Source organism: Mus caroli, unplaced genomic scaffold (genome assembly GCF_978045245.1).
Source record: "Mus caroli unplaced genomic scaffold, Mus_caroli_1 scaffold_8, whole genome shotgun sequence".
NCBI classification, from domain to species: Eukaryota; Metazoa; Chordata; class Mammalia; order Rodentia; family Muridae; genus Mus; species Mus caroli.
This window is the reverse complement of record NW_028227263.1, coordinates 114540471-114559953: the sequence shown is the minus strand read 5'-3', so window position 1 is coordinate 114559953 and position 19483 is coordinate 114540471. Positions and strand designations below refer to the sequence as shown.

Sequence of the window (19483 nt, the reverse complement as noted above, 5' to 3'; positions counted from 1 at the left end):
TGCCCATGGTTGTTCTAAGTGTACATTAGGTCTAATTACTCAGATTTCTTCTACAACTAGAAGATACTCAGCAAAGCCTTTTTGAAGCTTGACTCTCTTCCCTCCCTCCCTCCCTCCCTCCCTCCCTCCCTCCCTCCCTCCCTCCTCTTTCTCTATTTTGTTTTGTTTTGAGACAGGGTTTATCTGTGTACCTGTGCTGTCCTGGAACTCACTCTGTGGACCAGGCTGGCTTTGAGCTCATAAAGATCGTTGTGCCTCTGCCGCCTCCTGAGTTCTTGGATCAAAGGCATTAGCCATTATGCCTGGCTGTGAGCCTCTTTTCTTCAAGAAGACAGAGCAGATAAACTTCTGAGATGGGGTTTTATAGCTGTAATAACACTCTTACTATAATAAAATGTTCAAGTTGGGCCACTTTATAAGGAGCATAGGTTTGTTTTTGGCTCGTGGTCTAGAGCAATAAGATCCCAGTTATAGAACTGTGGCTCCGAGCAGGGTCCAAATGATTATGTCATTTCACTACTTTATGGGTTGTTACATTATTTTATTTTATTTTATGTGGATTGGTGTTTTGTCTGTATGTATATCTGAAGCTGTCCCCCTAGACGTGCAGTTACAGAGAGTTGTGAGCTGCCTTGTGAGAACAGCATCCTCTGGAAGAACAGTCAGTGCTCTTAACCAAAGAGCTATTTCTCCAGTTCCATGGAGTTTTGTTTTGTTTAAATAAAAAAACAATATCTTGCTAGATAGCTCTGGCAGGTCTGGAGGCCCTAAATTTACAATCCTCCTGTCTCAGTCTCCCAAATGCTATGAAATTAGCGGCCTGAGTCACCACTCAGTGAAATGACCTTCTTGCTGGTCATCTTGAGATATCACATAGTATGAGACTGAAACACCCTTGTGTGTCTCTAGCTCTAGTTATAAAACATCAGAATGCAACCATGGGAACTTCTTCCTAATCATCTAATTATTTCCAAACAGGCCACCATCTCTGCCACAGATTCACTTTCTATGCTCTTAATATATTTAACATAAAACTTCAGGGATTAAACTCTTAGATAAATTTCAGAGGATAAACTATTGTCAGTTTTGGGGCTGGAGAGATGGCTTAGCACTTAAGAGCACTGGACCTCTTCCAGTGGTCCTGAGTTCAATTCCCTGCAACCACAATGGTGGCTCACAACCATCTGTAATGGGATTGATGCCCTCTACTGGTGTGTCTGAAAAGAGGGATGACAGTGACAGTGTAGTCACATGTATAAAATATACAAATCTTTAAAGAAGTCCAATTTCTTTAAAAAGTTCCTATACAGCTCTCGGTCTTAGCGCCATCTTCCTTGAGACTCCTGTGCCATGAGGGCGAAGTGGCGGAAGAAGAGAATGCACAGGCTGAAGCGCAAGAGAAGAAAGATGAGGCAGAGGTCCAAGTAAGCTAGCCCGTGCACCCACGACGCCTGCAGGAGCAGAAGTGAGGGATGCTGAGGGCCGGGACAAGCTATCGGACTGTGTGCTGCCATCAGTAATGAGTCTCAGTAGACCTGGAACGTCACCTCGCCTGGAGAAATGACCTCCTTTCTTACAACCAAAACAGTCCCTCTGCCCTGGACCCCCGGCACTCTGGACTAGCTCTGTTCTCTTGTGGCCAAGTGTAGCTCGTGTACAATAAACCCTCTTGCAGTCAGCTGAAGAATCAAAAAAAAAAAAAAAAGTTCCCATACAGTACTGGCACACAATAGACCCTACAGACTACCTTAAACTAACCAAGGTGAGAGGTGCAGTAGATGCAGAGAGAGCAAAGGCAGTGGGAAGTGGTGGGACCTAGATTCCTAAGGCAAGGAAGGGCTGGGGAAAACTGGCAGGGAGGGAGCAAGGGCTTTGTAGTTTACAGGTTTCCCATTGGAAGGGGGCGGGTCCGGTCCTCCCTCCTGGGTCCTCTTAGGACTAAGGACTAGTTTGTAGTTCTGGTAGGTCTGGAGCCCCTAATTTTACAATCCTCTTGCCTCAGCCTCCTGAATGCTGTGAAATTAGTGACCTGCATCATCACTCATAGTGAAATGGCCTTGATGGTCGTCTTGAAACTAAGGACTAAGGAGCTATGACAGACAGTCTAGGTAGGGACCACGGGAGGGAAACACTCGGTCAAAGATAGACAGGGGTCCGGATACCTCAGTCTGGGTGGAGCCTGAAATGTCAGGGTGCACATTTAAGCTCCCTTGACAGGTCGAGTAGGTATCAGTGAAAAAGAAACAGACACCAGACACGCAGGTTCGACAGGGTTGCTTTTGTTTTTTGTTTTATTGGCCTTCTGCACCTGGCAGATGCCCCATATCATCCTGATAGGCTAGGACAGGCACACGTCCCCCGAAGCGGTATGTGTACTTGCGCCCACCACTCTTGAGCACGATGTCGCGGCGGTAATAATAACGTAGACCTCGACTCAGTTTCTCATAATTCATTCCCGGCTTCCTCTTGCGCTCGCCCCACAGCCGGGCCACCTAGGACACAATCTTGAGGTCAGAGGGACCAGGGTCTTAGCTGCTATGGGCGGGGCGGGTCTCAGTCCTGATGGGCGTGGGGGGTTGTGAGTGGGTGGGGGCGGGGCTGAGAACTAGGTAAGTTGGGCTTGCCCGGCAAGGGGAGCTGTCTCACCTCTTTGGGGTCGCACAGCTGGAACTCGCGGCTATTGCCCGTCCAGCGGATGCAGCTGCTGCGCGCCCCGTCGTGGAGCAGCTCCAGGAGGAATTGCCACAGCTGAATGGGACCTGAGAGAGAGAGAGAGGGGGGGGGGGCATGTGAACGCCAGGTTTCTCAGACCCAAAACACTGCTGCGACGAACCTAAGAGTCGGGGAGCCTTCACTTTGAAGGCCAAAAGGTTCAAAAGGTTCAGGTTCTCCCAATTTAGGACCCAGGAGTCCAGCTCTGTTCCTCCTCGGGAGTCTGTGAGTTTGGATCCCTCCATAGTAGAGACCCAAGAGCCAGTTTCAGGAACTCCTGGCAGCCTGAGCCACATCTAGGAGATTCAGGAGTTTAGCCTCCCCACCTCGAAGACCCAGGAGTCCGAACGCTCTTCTTTCCTCTCACATAACCTAGGGGCCTTTTTTGTTGGTCCCTAGAAAGTCAGTTCCATCCTCTCACCCGTTCCCTCTTCTGCTTTCTGATACAGAACCCCTGTCCTCTAGCTGCCAGTTTCCCGGATCCCGCCTCTTTTAGTTACCCAGACCCCACCCACAAGGTACCCAGGCCCAGTCCTAATCCGTTTTGCTTTACCTCTTCTGCAGTTTGCAGTCTCTTACCTCGGTGGTTAGTTTTGGAGTAGCGAGTCAATGTGGCTCTATCAGACTGCTTGTTCGATTTGGAGGGCGTGGTGAATGCTGGACTCTGGTGCCCCTCGAAAGGGATGCTGCAGTCCTGCAGCCCAGTATTCCACGTGGTGGTGTAGTCCGAACCGGCAGACCCGCCCCATGACATTTTATAGTCCTCATGCACTTCCCCGCCCAGGCCATTGTCCCAGTAGGTGGCGCCACTGGGGCCCACAGAACAGTCCCAGCTGGTAGTGCTCCAGGCAGCCGGAGGGTGCGACCACGAGGGGACCCCTCCTGCCGAGGTGGCAGGATTCTGACCGGTCGCCCCTTCAAAGCCGACGAAGGGGGAGGGGCTCGTGCCAGTGGGGGCAGGTCCTGGCGTCTGTGAAGCACAGCTCCACGGGTCCGAGGTGTTGCACCCCAGGTCTGTCCAGTCTCGCGACCACGGAAGGGGGTGAGCAACGGGCTCTGCGAGGAAGACAGACCTTAAACAAGGGAAGCCCAGGAGTCTTGGTCTCCCGCACCCTTCGGAGTTTTAGGGGAGTTTTGGCGCCTCATATGGCCTTGAGGATTTAGCTGTCCCCAGTCTTAGTCCTGGTCCTCTGTATACTAGGGGGTCTGAACTCAGCTCTAGTGTGTCAGGACCCTAGCTCCTCTCTTTCCATCTCCATTTCTACCACTCACCTGCCTGGAAAGGTACTTCTTCGTGAGGTAAAGCGGGGTTCCAGTCCAGCTCTGGGAACCCTATGTTGGACAAGAGAGCTGAGTTTAGGAAAGATGTGGGCAATGACTTAGGGACCTCGGCCATCCACTCACGCTTCCTTCAATCTCGATTCCAAACATGTTACTTCCTTCCCGCTCAGCACCCTCGCTCCTTCTAAAAAGCCCAGAATCTCCCATCCCCCTCCCCCGCCCCCAGCACACAGGGGGTCAAGCCCAGCAACCACCTTTCCAGCAGCCTTCTATGTTCATTGGTGTGATTGGTGTGTCCTCTTGTAGGGCCACTTCAGGGAAATAGAAACCAAATTCCGCTCCTTCTGCAGGCAACAAGGATGTTAAGTCCCGGTTAGGGGTCAAGGGGCCCCGCATCTTTGGAGCCTTGCATACACTTTGTCCCAAAACACAGCAGCTTACCCAGTCCTGTCAGCTTGTCCCCAGGAGGCACTTCCTGCAGTGACGCCTCATCCCAGTTCCACAGGTCCATGGACGCTTGTTCTGACGGTTCTGGTTGAGAGAGGAAAGTTCCAAGGGTAATGGACAAGCTGGTGACATTTAGGGACCCAAGAATCTGATTGCAACCCTTGTTTCCCTCAGACCCAGAGGAGACTTCTGCAACCTCCTTCCCCAGGAAAAGGAATATTGGTTTCCAGTTCCTTCACCCTCTCTTAGACGCTTAAATCCAGGTTCCCTACATCTTGGTGTTCCCAGGTCCTTCCTAGTTCAAACACCCAGGCATTCAGTCCCCAGTTCGTGGCTCACCTCTGGCAGGTTCCTTCTCTCCTAGCCAGGGGGGTTTCAGCCCCATTTCATACCATGCACCCTTCCCGGGGGGCCTGATAGGGGAGGGGGAATTTTCCGAGACGTCAGAGCTGGGGGTCGCAGCCTGGGTCAAGTTGCAGGGATGGGGGCGTGGTCAAGCTGCACCCCCTGCTTTAGGATGCGCACGGGTCCCTGGAACGGTCCCTTTTCGGGGACGAATTGGGCTTGGAAAAGAACTTGGGGAACAGGGGCAGGGCAGGAATTGGGGTGCTGAGGTCTAAGGGATGCTTACGGGGTAGTGGGGATGGGGTGATGGGCTTGGACAGGTTCCCCGTCTTGAGGATTTGGTGGTGAGACATGAAAAGTGGTGGGGGAGGAGGGTCTGGGGTCAGCTGGGCAGCTCTGGGCTTATCTGCAACAGGAAGAGGGATTTCCGGCCAGATGCCCCCTTTCCCTAGCATCAGCCTACGTCACAATCGGCAGGGTGACAGACAGCAGATCGGGGTGGGGTGGAGGAGAATCCAACCCCGAATCCCTTACCAGGCACAGGGAGGGTGTCCTGGAGCTACTACCGAATAATGGCAACCATAATCAAAATAACATCATTATAGACGACAATAATAGTAACCACTGACGTTAAATGAGGGTCTTATGGGTCCGAGAAGTCGTGACAACGGGCCTTCATTTAACCTTCTTAAGGGGGAAGTGTTTTAAGGGGGGAATTTATGAAGGGGGAAATTGAGGCATGTTTTCTCCCATTTCTTTTTCTGTCTGGGCTTTCTGGGCTATAGCAGTCCCAAACAACTGGAGAATTTCGAGTATGAACTGAATGTGAGTTATTGCATGGAATAATTTTTATGTGTGCAGTGATAGGTTAGAAAATGGAGTCATTTAGAAATGAAGAGTTTTGTTTGAAGCTTACTTCAACTGATTCAGAAAAGAATCACATGCACAATGTGCAAAAGTATGCAAACAATATTTGGGACACAGCGACACCAGAAAGTATTTAACTTGTTAAACTAAAACTTAGTAACTAGGCATCCTGTTATTTTGGTTCTTTGTTTTGTTTTAATTTGCTAAGTCTTGTTGAACCTTGGCTTCAGTAACTTGGCCTCAGACAATGCTGTGCTCATTTTTCTAAGTACTTGCTTAGTAGATATTAATAAGTAAATATTAATATGAAAATATTTGAGGCCATTTTAATACTTAATTTTTATTTATTTATTTATTTATTTATTTATTTATTTATTTATTTATTATATGTAAATACACCGAAGCTGTCTTCAGACACTCCAGAAGAGGGAGTCAGATCTCGTTATGGATGGTTGTGAGCCACCATGTGGTTGCTGGGATTTGAACTCCGGACCTTCAGATGAGCAGTCGGGTGCTCTTACCCACTGAGCCATCTCACCAGCCCTAATACTTAATTTTAATACTAAAATTTTACTTACTGGCTGGACAGTGCTAGCATACACCTTTAATCCCAGTAACTGGGAGGCAGAGGTAGGTGGATCTCTGAGTTAGAGGTCAACACAGAGTGAGTTCCAGGACAACCAGGGCTATAAAGAGGAAACCTGTCTCAAACAAAACAAAACAAAACAAAACAAAACCCCAGAATCACACCAATCCAACAAAAAATACTTATTATAAATGAGTACATACTCAATATTAAAAGCATTTTTATTTCCAGACATGGCAGTGTATGCCTTTAACTCCAGCACTAAGAAGGCAGATCTCTGGAATTTCAATGCCAGTCTGGTCTACATAGTAAGTTCCAGGCTAGCAGGGTTTACAAAGTGAGACCCTATTTAAAGGTAATAAATACAAGTATTTTTCTTTAATTTGTTTTGGCAAGTGCTCTACCATTTCGCTATACCACTACCCTTAACTTTACTATTGTTGTTGTGTGTGTGCCAGGATGTGCATGTAGAAGTCAGAAAACAACTTTGTGCAGGCCGTTCTCTCCTTCTACCTTCACATGCGGATTGAACCCAGGTCTTCAGACTTGTGTGGAAAGCACCTTTAGCCATGGAGCCCACCTTCCCACCAAGCCTTCTCTCTCTCTCTCTCTCTCTCTCTCTCTCTCTTTCCTTTTTTTCAGAACAGGGTTTCACTATGTTGCCCCAGCTGGCCTCAAACTCACAGACATTTGCTTCCATCTGCCTCCTGAGTGCTAGGATTAAAGGCATGTGCCACCTTGCCTGGTATTGGTTTGTAGTGTGTGTGTGTGTGTGTGTGTGTGTGTGTGTGTGTACACTGTTAGAGGTCAAAGGACACACTGTGAGGGTTAGCACTCTTCTCCCACCACATGGATTCTAGGGATCAAACTCGGGTCAATGGGATTGCCCACCATGTGTGGCTACCCACTGAACCACCTCACTCATCTAAACCCTTGATTTTTAGAGAGAGAGTGTTTGATTATGCAGCCCAGGCTGGCCTCAGATGGAACTGTTAATCCTCCTTCCTCCTCTTCCTAGATTCTGGGATTAGAAGCATGTACCATGATGCCTAGCAAAAATTTTAAAAGAAAAGATTTCTGAGTGTTGTCGGTCTGCATGTCTGTGCAGCATGTGCATGCCTGGTGCCTGTGGAAATCAGGTGGCATTGGACCCTCTGGAAATGGAATTGTGGAAGGTTGTGAGCTACCCTAGGGGCACTGAGAACCAAACCCAGGTCCTCTGCAGAGCAGCAAGTGCTCTGAAGCACCGAGCCATCGCTTGATGGCTGCCCCAAATCTTTTTAATAGCCTACAGAACTGGCACAGAACCCTCATTCTTTAGTATTTGGGTGAGAGACACACCCAATGGCACTTCCATTCTGCAGAGAAACAGAACCCCCAGGGAACAGTCTCTTGGGCCTATGCTTGGATCCAGAGTTGAGTGAGCCATGAACTGCTGGGGAGATCACTGGTTCTCTCCAGCCCCCAATTCATTCATCCTCCAGGCCCGAAGGGTCCTGTTGGTCTTCTTGCCCCAGGCTTCCTTTCCCTGAGGCTGGCCTCTCCTGTCTCCTGCTTCCCTGAGGTCCCTAGCCCTGGATCTGTTTCACTCCTGGGACATAGTGTCCTCCATCTCTCTGTACCTTGTACTTTTTTAGTTCCTACTCTGCCTAGCCTCCCCCATCCATATATCTCTGCTTGTTGAAACCTCTGTCCTTTGCTCTTTGACAATTCCTTTTCCTGGGTCACCTTTCCATCTCCTCCCTTACTCTTTTAGTTGCAGGGAAGAAAGGGGATTTAGGGTAGGAAGAGCTGGCCACGGGGAGAAGGGAGCCTAAGGGTTTGGGGGTTGAGTAGTCCACTCCAGGTGGCAGGGGGCTAAAGGGCATTTCCTGCCGGGGAGGGAGGCCCTCACCCCTGTGGCCAGACTGGAAAATGTGACGTCGTCAGGGAGGGAGTTGTAAAGAGTGTGGGGAGACAGGAACAGAAGAAATTTGACACCTCTCCAAAGTAATGTCCCTGGAGAGCCTTGGCATTGCCTCTCCACTCTCAAGCCCCAATCTCCCTTAATTTGTTCCCTAATCTAGGCTTCTGATGGCTGTGCCTCTGGCAGACCTCCACATCTTCTTCTTACACTCCAGCCCGGTACCTCTGCTTTTTCTAGCTTGGGCATGCCCAGCATCTATAAAGTGCTGGGTTCTGGGCATTTCCTTCTAGATCTTTTTCTTACTTCCTTTTCTTTCTTTCTCCCCATCTCCCCCTTTTTCTTCTTGAGACATGGTCTCATTTTGTAGCCCTAGCTGTCCTATAACTTCCTAAGTAGACCAGGCTGGTCTCAAACTCAGAGAGATCTTGTTGCCTCTGCCTCCCAGTGCTGGGTCTTAATTCTGTGGAACCCTTCCCAGTTCCCCTTCCCCATTCATACAGGAATTCCTCAGCTCAGGAATTTCCCTTTGCAGGCTTTTGAGAGGGTCTTGCTATGAAGTGCAGACTGGCCTTGAACTCATGGTGATCTTCCTGCCTCAGTTTTCCAAGTGCTGGGCCTGTCCTCATGCATCACCAACTCGGGCTTCAAGCTTGAAGCTATGTATAGACCCCAAAGGCACAGATAGCTAGTAGGTTTGGAGAGGGGAGAGAAATGGAAACCCAGAGCCTACAAGAGATGCTGAATAGGGCTCACCAGAGACTGTACACACCGCAAGTCCACAAGGTGATCAAGATAGGGTGAAGATAGTCTCTGAGCCACAGTGGGATCCCAGCACTTGGGAGACTGGGGTGGGAATGCAAGCTTACCCCCAGCTGGGACTACAGAGCTAGTTCATACCAGATTCCTTTAGGATGTCTCCATCCTAAGGTCAGTCCCTGGGCTTCCCAGTCCTCCATGTCTGGGTTGGGGTCCATGGAGACATCATTTCATGAGCTCTAGGAGCTGATGGTAATCAGTGTCCTCAGCACTGCCCAGATCCTGGAACAGATGGAAGTCTACCAATGGTGGCTGTGCGTTCTAGGAGGGCAGTGCCAAGAGCACAGGCTGGAGTCAGAACACAGACCCAAGCTAGGCTTGCTTTTGACCTTTTAAAGTCCCTCTTCCTCAGATGGAATGGGCCAACACTTGGCACGCACATGAGAATTTAGGAGGCTAGAGGCCGAGGGTAAGGCTCTGATGGTAGGTGTCTACCTAGTATACACAAAGCCCTAAATTCAATTCCCAGTACCCCATACACTTGTCTGTGGTAGTGCACACATATAATCCTAGAGAGCAGACTCTCCCCTTTAAAACAAGTTCTTGTTATGTAGCCCAGGAGGCCTCAAATGCTTGCTCCTGGAGTTTGGTGTAAACCACATCCATGTTTGAGGGCAGCCAGGAACATCAGAGATCCCATCAGAGGGAGCCGGTGAGTGACTCAGTGGGCAAAGACACTTCTTGCTACCAAGTCTAATGACCAATCTGATCCCTAAAGCCCACATGGTGGAAGGAGAGGGAGAGCGCGTGCGCACGCACGCACGCACACACACACACATGACATAATAGCCACAGACCAGACGCTCAACATTGTTCATCTGAATGTTTGCTAGGTGAACTTTCAAAGTTCTCAGTTCTCAAGTGGGGTGAGCCAGGCCCTGTTGGCCAACAGTTTCTTAGTCCAGTCAGGGATGGAAATGAAGGTAATTTATTGAAACTGGTTTTGGGACAGGCAAGTGGACAACTGTTGAAAGGAGCTAGCGCACGGCCAGGTGGGAGCGGGTGCCTAGCCACAGATCCTATCTGAGGCCCAACTTTTTCTTTTCCTTCTGCTTCTTACGGACCACATCCAGGTTCCGGTCCTTCCACATGCTTTTGCGAAGCTTGATGGGGCGTGAGCCCACGTACTTTCCTGTGGGAATGGAGGGTTCCAGGTCAGACTTGGGAGGTTAGGCTTCTACCACACCCACCCTCCCCGGGAGAGGGCTCACTCACCATTCATCTCTCGCATGGCGCGCACATAGTCACTGGGGTCTTTGAAGCTGACAAAGCCATAGCCCTTGGTTTTGCCTGTGCGCTTGTCACGGATCACCTTAGCCTTAAGGAAGGATGGGAAACGGCTGAAGGCTCGTGCCAAGATGTCATCGTTCACCTCATTGCCCAGATCCCCGCAGAAGATCCGGAAGTCATCTGGGATGAGAGAGAAGAGGTCAGGTCAGCACATCCCAGGTGCTCCTCCATCCCCAGAACCTTCAGTTAATAACTGCCAGTATCCATCAGTATCCATGTAGTGCTGAACCTCGAGTCAGGCAGTCTTACAGGGAAGCCTCTGGGACTCTAGGCCTTCCCCACAGAGGTAGAGGAATCAAGCTACTGCCTGAACTTACATCAAGCAGAGCTGGGAGTTCAGGCATCTGGTTGCAGAGTCTATTTTCTCTTTGAAATAGGTTGTTATGTAGTAGCTCAGCCTGGCCTCAAACTCAATCTTTCTGCCTCAGCCTCCATGCTGGAAGTACAGGTGTGAACACACCCAGAGTCTACACCTTTAACCTCCAACAGCACAGCCGTCCCTCACCTACAGTGGTTACTTCTTTTTACAATGAAGTCTCAACTCTGTCTTAGCTTTAGTCTGTCCTTGGTCCTTTGAGCCTCTAGCACTCACCAGCCTCCTGAGACACCTCATTCTTCCTTATCTGGGCCACCTCTGAAAGTCTGAAAGTCTGTTTTAACTCCACGTTGACATGAGAGCACAAACACATTGCCTGCCCCTTCTCCAAGGAGACCTCTGTCACCACTCTTGGGTTTATCCTCAGGGCCTGCGCCTCTAGAAGGCATGCTCTTGAATTACTGTCTTCCTCCACAGAAATAGAGATGTGAGACTTGAATGATCAAGTAAACTGCACCAGGCTACAGCCCTGTCCCAGGAAGGAGGCAGCAGCTGAGGGCTGGAGTGAAAAAGGCAGTTTGCTTTGTCCTCAGCTATGGCTGGGGCTGCTTCATGGCTTCCAAGGTGATTAAAGATACTCTTTGAGAGTGAAATAGGCTAACCCAGGAGGAAATAACCTGATAACCTATTGTGAGATTTTTCTAGCAAGGCCATTGACCTAGCAACTTAGAAAACATATAAGATATAAGTCAGGCATGCTGGCAAAACCATCTTCATAAGAAAATGGCTGCAGAGGTGCATCCTGAAGCCAAGTGTCCACAAGCTGACCTCTCAGCTTAAAACTTTTATTTTTTGGAAGGTGGAGGGAAGGGTCTCACTATGTACCCTGGCTGGTCTTCAACATGCAGAGATGCACCTGCGTGTGCCCCCTGGCCAGCCCAGCTAACACATCTTTGTGGGCAGGTACTCGTCTCACTCTTACAGGAAGCACGCTTCCTGTTGAGGGTCCTAGCAAGGTCTGGAGGGGCATTCAAGGAAGCAGAGGTGCCACCAGAATATCCCCTGTCCTCCTGGCTTTATGTCTACGAACCTGGGCCAGCATGCAGGATGCTGGCTGGAATATAGACACCCTCTCTGCCCTTCTGCATGAATGGTTACTCATTTATTCTGGGTTTAGGATTTATCTAGCTTCTTTTTTTGGTTTGTTTTTTTTTTTTTTTTTTTTTTTTGGTTTTTCGAGACAGGGTTTCTCTGTGTAGCCTTGGCTGTCCTGGAACTCACTCTGTAGACCAGGCTGGCCTCAAACTCAGAAATCCGCCTGCCTCTGCCTCCCGAGCGCTGGGATTAAAGGCGTGTGCCACCACGCCCGGCTTGGTTTGGTTTTTTTGAGACAGGGTTTCTCTGTAAAGCCCTGGCTGTCCTGGAACTTACTTCATAGACCAGGCTGGTCTCAAACTCAGAAATCCGCCTGCCTCTCTGCCTCCCCTGTGCTGGGATTAAAGGCCTGGACCACCACACCTAACTGCTTCTTTTTTAAAAGAAAAAGTAACTTTTTTTTGAGACAAAGTCTCATGATGTAGCCCCTGGTTGACCTGGAAGTTGCTACTGTAAACTAGGCTGGCCTCAAACTCATAGGCATCTGGCTATGTAGCCCTGACTGGCCTCGAACCCCCAACATCTGCCTGCCTCTCAAGTGTGTCATCATACCTGGCCTAAAGTTTTTATTTCTTAAGTACTGTGTATGTGTCTGTGTGGGGAAGGTGCACATGTGAGCGCTGCTGTTCCTGGGGTCTACAGTCTCAGGTCCCCTGGAGCTGGAGTTACAGGTAGTTCTGAGGAGCTTCATGTAGGAACTAAACTGAGGTAGTAAGCACTCTTTCACTACTGAAGCATTTCTCTACTGTCAGCTTGTTCAATTTTTTTTCTGCACTATTGGGAGATGGAACTCAGGGGCTCACATATGCTAGGCAAGTGCTCCACCACTGAGCTACATGCCCAGGCTCTGTAGGCCAGTGTGATCAGAACAAAGAAAAAGAGCAGAAGCTGGGTCTAAGTAAAGAACACTTGTATGTAGTTCCAGCATTTGGGAGGCTGACATAAGAGGATGATAAGCTCACGACTAGCCTGGCTACATAGAGAGCTTGTAACTACATCAATTATAATTGTTTTCCTAGCTGCTCTAATAGTATCATGAGAGAATGTCTTCCTTAGGTGTGAATTCTGAGGTATTTAAAAACAAAGTAGTAGGCTAGGGATGCTAAGCAGGTGGTACAGCTCACCGTACCCCTGGGTTCAATTTGGCACCGCATAAACTCAAGAGTGGTGGTACATGCCAGACTCACATGCAAAGGCAGAAGGGGCAGAAGTTCAACACCTTACTTGGCTAGATAATGAGTCTGAGGTCCATCTGACCCCATGAGACCCCACCCCACAAAACAACAAAAATAATTTCAATTCTTATTTCAAACAAAGGGATGACTTTGTGAAGGCAGGATTCTATGGATACCTAGCATGCACATGTGTGTGTGTGTGTGTGTGTGTGTGTGTGTGCGCGCGCATACGGGTTGGGGGATACGGGAAACCTAAACACACAGTAATAAAGCAAATACATCGCAATGTTAACTGCGGAATCTAGGCAGCAGTAGGTCATTCACTGTAGCACTGTGCACTTTCAAGTTTTCATATAAAGTTGAAACAAAATCCTTTTGCCCTTCAGCAGGCCTGGTTCCCCACAAGTAAGGGTCTGAAAGCCCTCGTTAACAATCAGCCATGGCGGCTCACACCTGTAATTCCATCCCTCACAAGGCTAAGCCAAAAGGATTGAAAGTTAAGGCCAGCCTGGGATACAGAGAGACATCACCAAAGCCCTAAAGATCAATTATGCCCACCACTTCCCAACATGGTGAGGAGAGTCCTGCCCTCCAGGCACTGCGGAGTCCCCCTGCTTCCTTTTCCATGTTGGTGGCCCTGAAAACTGAGTGCAGCCTGTTCTTGGATGGGTAATATCCAGCCTCTTGCTCTGGCCACTCACCGGCATCCCACTCCAGCAGGCTGGGGTCCTCCCAGCTGCTCCCCGCTGCTGTGCGAATGCAGCGTTTCAGTTTCTCTGGCTTGCCTTTCTTCTTGTCTTCACCCAGTGGCTCTGGGACCTATAGGGGGAAGGAAGGGAAGGGTGTTGGAAGTCTCATGCTCTGCAACGCCTCCAGCCATGGCACCTTCCATTCAAGTACTAGATCCGCTTCCAGACGTGGACTATGAGGGGTTGCCTCCCCTCACCCGGCACCCTCTGTGTGTGGAAACGCATAGGCTTCTGCTCTCTCCTGGCCCTTTCTGTCCCCTCTCTGTACATTCCCTGCTTACCTCTAGGGCCATGAGGCCAGGAGGAGGCTCAGGCCGAGGGGGCCGAGGTCGTGGACGGAGAGACAAGAGCTCAGGAATTCGCAGCGGAGGCAGCAGGCCACGTACCACCTCCAGTGGGAGGGGCAAGGGCTCAGGCTCAGGCAAGGGCATGGCGAGGGCCAGCGGGAGGCTGGGGCCAATGACTGCAGGCCCAGCTGGGGCTCCTCCTGCCCCCACTGCCACTGCTGCGCTAGCTTCCTCCAGCCCAGCCGCTGCGGCCACTACTGCCTCTTCCTTGTCCTTCAGGCCCAAACCAAGGCCTAGGCCTAGCTCTCGAGGAGCTGCTGGCTCTTCCTGTGGGCAAGGAAAGGCTGTTAGGGATGGGTAGCTCACAGACTGGCATTTTACTATCCCCACTGTGTACAGAGCAAGGGTCTGGGAGCCAGGGAACAGTGAGCAAAGAAGTATATAGTAGCTGGATACAGAGAACTGCAGGCAGCAAAGGAGATGCTGAATGCACATAGGTTAAAAAAAGGGCAATCAAAGGAAAACAGAAACACATGGAACTAATCCACAGTGGGTGTTTCTCTTTGGACTCTCTTCCGCACAGGAGAAAGCTGGGCATGGTCCACACGCCTCATCATTTGGGAGGCTGAGAGGCAGGAGGACTACAAGGTCTAGGCCAGCCTGAGCTACATAGTAAGTTATTGGCTCCAAAGAGCAAAGAAAACCAAGTTTTTGGTTTTTTTCCCCCGATACAAAGAAAAAGAATAGGGGTACAAAGATGCAGAAGCAAAGTTGGGGAAAGAAAGACTTCATATAAATCAGGGCTTTAACCATAGCAGTCTCCACTTACCAGGGGAGGTCTCAGAGCAGCCATAGAACCCAGGGGTGGTCCAGGTGCCCGAGCCATTGGTGGCAGCATCATGGGTGGTCCAGGAGGCCCAGGCAGAGGGGGTCCAACCAGGGCCTGGTGTGGAGGCCTCAGGGCCATAGGTCGGGGGCCACCAGCTGCAGAGGAAAGGGCAGAATCTGTCAGGGTGTTAGTGGGGGAGTCCCATGGCTTGGGAGAAATTGCTTGGCAGGGATCATGACCCTGGCCCCTCACCTGCTCTCTGTAGCACGTGGGGGACGAAGGCAGGACGCAGGATAGGGGCCCTCTGAGGGGCCACAGCTGTGGGAGAGAGAGATGGGGGTGTCATGGGGGAAAGGGACACTTGGGACAAGGTGTTTGTGTAGGTATTCTGAGCACCCAGGAGGTCCTGGAGGAGAGACTGAGGAGCCGTTTAGAAGATGAAGCGGTCTCGCCACTGACTCACTCAGCACACTGACTGTGAGGACTTCCTGAGAACCTAAGCCTGCTGGGAACAGTGCTAGGAACCCACCCAGCAGACCACACGGTCCTCTGGGGCTCTTGGTCCAGGACAGGAGGCAATCCATGCACTGCCAGAGAAGGGCAGCCCAGGGAGCTGTCAGAGGCAAGAGCATCCTGACCCAGCCAGTAGAGGGTGCTTGTGGGGAACTGGAGGCCTCCTGGAGAAAGGAACCCATGAGCTAGGACCTCAGGATAATGAAAGCAATCAAGCAAAGGGTGAGCAGAAATATCACCACCATGGAGAGCATTTATAAGGAGAACCTTTCCCTTCCGGTACAGGCGATATTCCATAGGATATGGGTGGGGGTGGGATTGGGGAGCCCCAGGAGAAAGACTGGGAGGCATCAAAACAGCTTTTCTAGCTGAGCCATGATATCCTTCCAAGGGCACGGCAGGCTAAGGAGCTGGGCAGGGTGACCAAGTCAGATGTTCACTAAGTTACTAAAGAATCGATGTTAACATTTGTCATCTTTTAAATCAGATTAAAGAGAAAGATGGGGAGAGAGGGACATGCTAGTAAGTGTAGTGTTCAGGCAGCACACACAGGAGATGTGAGTTTATGCCAGCCTGGGCTGCATAGCAAGGTCTTATTTCTAAAAGCCAAGGGCTTGCATGGATAGAGCTTAGTACACAGCACACTTTCGGCCCTGGGTTCATCCCCAGCACAAGAACAGAACAGCAGAATAGCATTAATATATAAAACACAGCTAACAAAATTTCACATTCAACTGAGAACACATCTCACCACATATTCTCACAAGTAATGTCACAGAACCTAGCAGGATGTGACTGTGTGTAAGTGTGGGCAATGGCGGTGGACAGGAAGGTTGGAGGCTCATAGCTGATTGACATGCAGCAGAAGAGACAAGGCCCCTTGACTTGCTGACATCTCAGCCATGCTTGGAACTCCTGAATGAGCTGGATGGAGCGTATGCCTCTGCATGGAACCGGGTCACTACCAGTCAGCCGCCTGGTGCTGGTCTAGACCGCCCATCTTCTCTCGGTGGAGATTTTGTCACGTTTACTATGTGACAAAAATCAAGAATTCTGCCCTTCACAAAGCTTGCTTGTCAGAGGAAGTGAAAGATGACAAGCATAGTAAGCACTCAAGAGTTTGCTAGAAGGTGCTGCAAGCTGGGGAGAATGCCAAGCTCGGCAAGGACAAGTGCAGGACTAGACTAGATCTGAGAGGATCTAACTGAGTGCCATGACTCGAGACAGTACGGAAGGACACGGTCAGGGATGTACTGAGTGAAGACGGTATCAGCATGGAGATAGGGATCTGCAGCAGGGCGGAGTCAGACAAGTGTACCTGGCCAAAAGTAAGGTCTTGGTCCCCAACCTACCTGCTCGCCTCAGGAACATGGCCTCTCGAGCCTCAGGACTGTCCAGGTGACCACGATCGGCAGGGCCAAAGCCAACTGTGGGGAGGAAGAGGTGAGGATGGTGGGAGGCAACCTTTGGGCACCCCCTTTTACCACCCTGCCTGAAACAGGACCCCTCATTTATCACTTACCTGGGCCCACAAAAGGAGGGCCTCCCACCATGGGAGGAACAACTGTGGCTGCAGCAGCTGCCCGGGCCTCCAGAGTCTGTTGGACCTATTGGGGAGGAGTTGTGGCTCAGAGATGCTGGCTCCCCTGGCAGGTTAATACTTTTACTCTTTATTTTATGGGTCTGGTGACCACTCAGAGTCTGCTACAAGGTCTCTTCACTGGGGCTTCTGGAGCCATACTAAATAAAGCTATTTTTGTTGTTTTTCAAGACAGGGTTTCTCTGTGTAACCCTGGCTGTCCTGTAACTCCATCTGTAGATCAGGCTGACCTCAGACTCACAAAGATCTGCCTCTGCCTTCCAAGTGCTGGGATTAAAGGCATGTGCTACCACCACTTAATAGCTTAAGCTTTTATTATTAATATCTCCCAGGATCAACTTCTCTGACTCAGTTCCCTACAGCACTATCTCCCATCCGAGGACTAACCAGGGCCCTGTGATTTCTGAGAGCAGGTATGTTCAGAGTGAGGCTGCAGACCCCACACTATCTTAACTAATGTTCGACCTGTTCTCCCTGTTGTCTACCTCTACCTTACCTAGATTATTAGCCTCTTCCTCCATCTCCTTGAACTCACCCTTGCCCTCTCTCGTATATTATCCAGACAGCCAAAGCTACTTGCTTAACCTCTAAGTTGGACCATTACCACCCACCTTAGCATTCTCTAGTAGTTCCTCATTTCATCTTAAAGTGGCTCAGAAGACCCTGCTAGATCTAGCTTCCATCACTGTTTTAATCTTCTCCATTTCCCCTTTTGTTCGCTCCTCGCTAGCCACTGACCTCTCTGCTGTTGCATGAACAAGAAGACAACGCTGTCTCAGTCTTGGCATGGACAACCTTTTGCCTGGGATAACATCACTCCAGACATCTGCATGGTCCAGTCGTCTCATCTCTATCTTTGCTTTACTAATACCAAATCAAAAAGGCCTTCCCTGACTGCTAGTAAAACTCTTACCACTTTGTAAGGTCAAAGAAACAACAGGAACTTTTCTGTTTTGTTTTCTCCTATACACCCCTTGCTTAGAACAGTGCCTAGTGCTGAGATCTTTTTTGTTCCCTCTGCAATGCAAGGGATTGAACCTACGGCTTTGACATGCCAGGCATGAGATTTATCACTAAGCTGCATCCCAGCCCACCTAATAACTGTGAACACAATTAACACGTTTTCTCTGCTGGTGCTCCTCTAAATAGTTCACCCCTGTTTCCTTCTTTCCTCGGCTTCTGTCTTACAGCTGACTATTAAGCACCTGGAATATTATCCATGAGTCTTGGGAATGACAACACAGATACACATTTTAATATTTTTTGGGTTTTTTTTTTTGTGGTGGTAGTGGGCTTAGAAAATAGGACTCTGCCAGGCTAAGTGCTCTACCACTGAACTACACCCCAAATCCGTGAATATAAACTTTCAAGAGATTTTTTTTTTTTTTTTTTTTTGTTTTTCGAGACAGGGTTTCTCTGTATAGCCCTGGCTGTCCTGGAACTCACTTTGTAGACCAGGCTGGCCTCGAACTCAGACATCCACCTGCCTCTGCCTCCCAAGTGCTGGGATTAAAGGCGTGCGCCACCACGCCCGGCTCAAGAGATGTTTATATAGAATAACACTGCAGAAAGTTCTACCGGACAGACACTGTAGAATACTAGTTTCCAATGGATTAAATATACTGTCTTGCATCCTGAGTCCCTGTCACTTAAGTTGTCATGCCAGCCAAAACATCAATCGCTGTCCATAGATAAGCCCTGATTGGGACCAAACCACTCTGTTCTCCCGACTCATAAACTGTAGCTCTCACCTTACCTGTTGGTATGTGTTGGTGGCGATAATTGGGCGGATCACAGGAGCTGGGGGGACCTGCATCGCTTCTACCGTGGGCACCGCAGGCACAGCAGTTGGGATTCCGGTCACCGGAGCTCCCAATACTTCTTGCTCAAACCTGGGGTAGCGGAACAGATACCATAGGTCAGGTCTCACCAAGCCTGAGGTGCTGGGCACCTCTCCACCGCGCCTTCATCCCAGCTAATGCCTCCCCGCATCCCTCGGGTCCCACGGCCCCTTATGGAACCACATCTCAACCTTCTGAAGACCTGGAGGCTACAGGGTTGAGTGGGTTTGCCCGGGAACAGCTTTTATTTCTCCTACTCAGGGCCTTACAGGGCCATCTCCGCCTCCATTTCTTTCAAGCGTTCCTCGCCGCTCTTGCCCGGGATGCCGACACCAGGCCCCGGGACCACCGGCCCTCCCGCCACCGGGAGTCCCGGAGCCGGCCCTGCTCCGGCCATCGCTGATGCCATAGCCTTCACTGCCCCTTCCAGCAGCCGCCGCGGGTTCTACGGTCGAGTCCCTTTCGTCTCAGGGTGGGAGCCGGCCGATGACGTGTGGACTACCGCGACGGATGCGCTGCGTGAGGACGTAGTTTAAGAACCGGGACTAATACGACTTGGCCACACCCCCAGGGCGAGCAAAAGCCAATTAGAGTGTCGGAAAGACAGGGCCCCGGAAGGGCCTCTAATCTGACAGACGCGGCTGTACGGATAGGCCCCGCCCTCGTAGAGGAAGGTGGGCGAATGAGAGCGAAGCAACGTCACTTTGATCCACCCCTCTGTGGAAGCCGGAACTTTGAGGAGGCAAGGAAGTTCGGAGGTCCTTCCAG

General features: G+C 50.2%; 2 protein-coding genes across 5 annotated transcripts; both read right to left on the bottom strand.

Annotated features, from left to right (window-relative positions):
- Positions 1-2271: 2271 nt before the first annotated feature.
- Etv2 (ETS variant transcription factor 2) lies at positions 2272-5184 on the bottom strand. 3 transcript variants are annotated; one of them, XM_085841933.1, is made up of 7 exons: positions 5072-5184; positions 4435-4524; positions 4248-4337; positions 3985-4044; positions 3292-3768; positions 2647-2759; positions 2272-2492 (listed from the first exon to the last, which is right to left on the bottom strand). In XM_085841933.1, the coding sequence occupies exons 1-7, from the start codon at positions 5136-5138 to the stop codon at positions 2292-2294; spliced, it is 1098 nt and encodes a 365-aa protein (XP_085698059.1). In that variant the 5' UTR covers positions 5139-5184; the 3' UTR covers positions 2272-2291. The 3 variants fall into 3 exon arrangements, with proteins under 3 accessions (XP_085698059.1, XP_085698058.1, XP_021022288.1); XM_085841932.1 differs by lacking the exon at positions 5072-5184 and adding an exon at positions 4780-4944; XM_021166629.2 differs by lacking the exon at positions 5072-5184 and adding an exon at positions 4780-4944 and having other exon boundaries at positions 4248-4334.
- Positions 5185-9872: 4688 nt separating this feature from the next.
- Rbm42 (RNA binding motif protein 42) lies at positions 9873-19231 on the bottom strand. Of its 2 annotated transcripts, XM_021166608.2 has the most exons (10): positions 18985-19231; positions 18631-18766; positions 16797-16881; positions 16627-16701; positions 15014-15079; positions 14762-14937; positions 13927-14259; positions 13598-13715; positions 10176-10370; positions 9873-10092 (listed from the first exon to the last, which is right to left on the bottom strand). In XM_021166608.2, the coding sequence occupies exons 1-10, from the start codon at positions 19122-19124 to the stop codon at positions 9980-9982; spliced, it is 1437 nt and encodes a 478-aa protein (XP_021022267.1). In that variant the 5' UTR covers positions 19125-19231; the 3' UTR covers positions 9873-9979. The 2 variants fall into 2 exon arrangements, with proteins under 2 accessions (XP_021022267.1, XP_021022268.1); XM_021166609.2 differs by lacking the exon at positions 15014-15079 and having other exon boundaries at positions 14762-14916.
- Positions 19232-19483: the final 252 nt, after the last annotated feature.